Here is a 1,137-nt window from a genome sequence, read left to right as displayed (position 1 = left end):
ATAAATCGAGTATGAGATTCAGCGATGTATTACAATTCCTCACGCTGCGAAGCCGTCCCTAAGATTCCGCTGAAAACTGACACGAGAGTATCCGAAACGACCGGGGCGAGTGATTGACCTGGATAGGCATCCCGCAATTTGCTTATACGTTGTTATGGCTTGTGACAGCTGGATCTATGCAAAGTTGCTCCCATGATAGGCCTACTTCCTTGTTCACCTAACTATAGCATCACGCAATAATAGCGAAGCAGTGTAGCCGGTAGTCTCAGCCTTTCCTCCTATGATCCGCTTTGCTCTCTTTTCCATCGTCCTTTGGCAGGCAGCTGCCGATGACCACAAGCCGTCTGAAGAGAGCATCTTGCCGACGAAGCCTCCACAGCCACCGACTGACAACGGCGATCATGAGGATTTCTTTCAAATGCTTCATTACCTATTCCACCACGGTATGGGTGGTGTCCATAGCGAGGCCGCGGACTTCATGCCGAGTGCCGTTGGCGATATTACTGATATTATGCCGGGTGACTTCTTTGATACCCGGAAGACTACCAAGTTTGGGGTTTACTCGGGTGACTTCAAATTGGACGAATATGACAGCGTCGCCACCGACGTGACGGTTTACGCCAAGACGAAAGAGTACAACGTCAACGATGAGGACTTCCGTTATCTCACCGTTGGTGTCCACGGAGGCACCTTTGGGCATTGGTTTGGTTACTACCCGACCGTGAAGATGTACAATGGTGTCGGCAATGCGTACATCAGCGCCTATTACTTCCGTCCTCTTCCTGTCGAACCTGACATGATGACTGGAAATCATTCAGTAGTGAGGAAGCAACCACCACACCCAAGCCGGTGGATGGTGAGCACGGCCGGGACGAGGATTATCATCACGTCACTTTGACGGCCAAGGCCCGGGCTAACATCTACCTCCCATGGGGTCAGACGGCTGTTCCTTGCTTTGGTCCCGCTGGTGGCGATGGCGCCTGGTATCTGATGCATCAGTTTGGTGATGAGAGGCTTTATTGTGTCGTCTTTGATGGTAAGTATAAGACATGGTATTCTGCTGATCAACCTAAGAAGAGGGATCCTGTGTGGGTAACGTCCGGCGATGTTCTCCTCGCCATGAGGAAGCGTTCTGGT

At 51.3% G+C, this 1,137-nt stretch overlaps 2 protein-coding genes across 2 annotated transcripts; both read left to right on the top strand.

The window, feature by feature from the left end:
- Positions 1 to 280: 280 nt before the first annotated feature.
- Positions 281 to 817, top strand: Pmar_PMAR014426 (hypothetical protein; the record flags this gene model as incomplete). The annotated part of the gene is made up of 1 exon (XM_002778427.1): positions 281 to 817. A coding segment is annotated over one exon (537 nt), but the record flags the coding sequence as incomplete, so codon positions are not given.
- Positions 818 to 939: 122 nt separating this feature from the next.
- Positions 940 to 1,092, top strand: Pmar_PMAR014425 (hypothetical protein; the record flags this gene model as incomplete). The annotated part of the gene is made up of 1 exon (XM_002778426.1): positions 940 to 1,092. A coding segment is annotated over one exon (153 nt), but the record flags the coding sequence as incomplete, so codon positions are not given.
- Positions 1,093 to 1,137: the final 45 nt, after the last annotated feature.

The sequence above is a fragment of the Perkinsus marinus genome, assembly GCF_000006405.1.
Source record: "Perkinsus marinus ATCC 50983 genomic scaffold scf_1104296949554, whole genome shotgun sequence".
NCBI classification, from domain to species: Eukaryota; Perkinsozoa; order Perkinsida; family Perkinsidae; genus Perkinsus; species Perkinsus marinus.
This window is presented reverse-complemented; position numbering and strand designations above follow the sequence as displayed.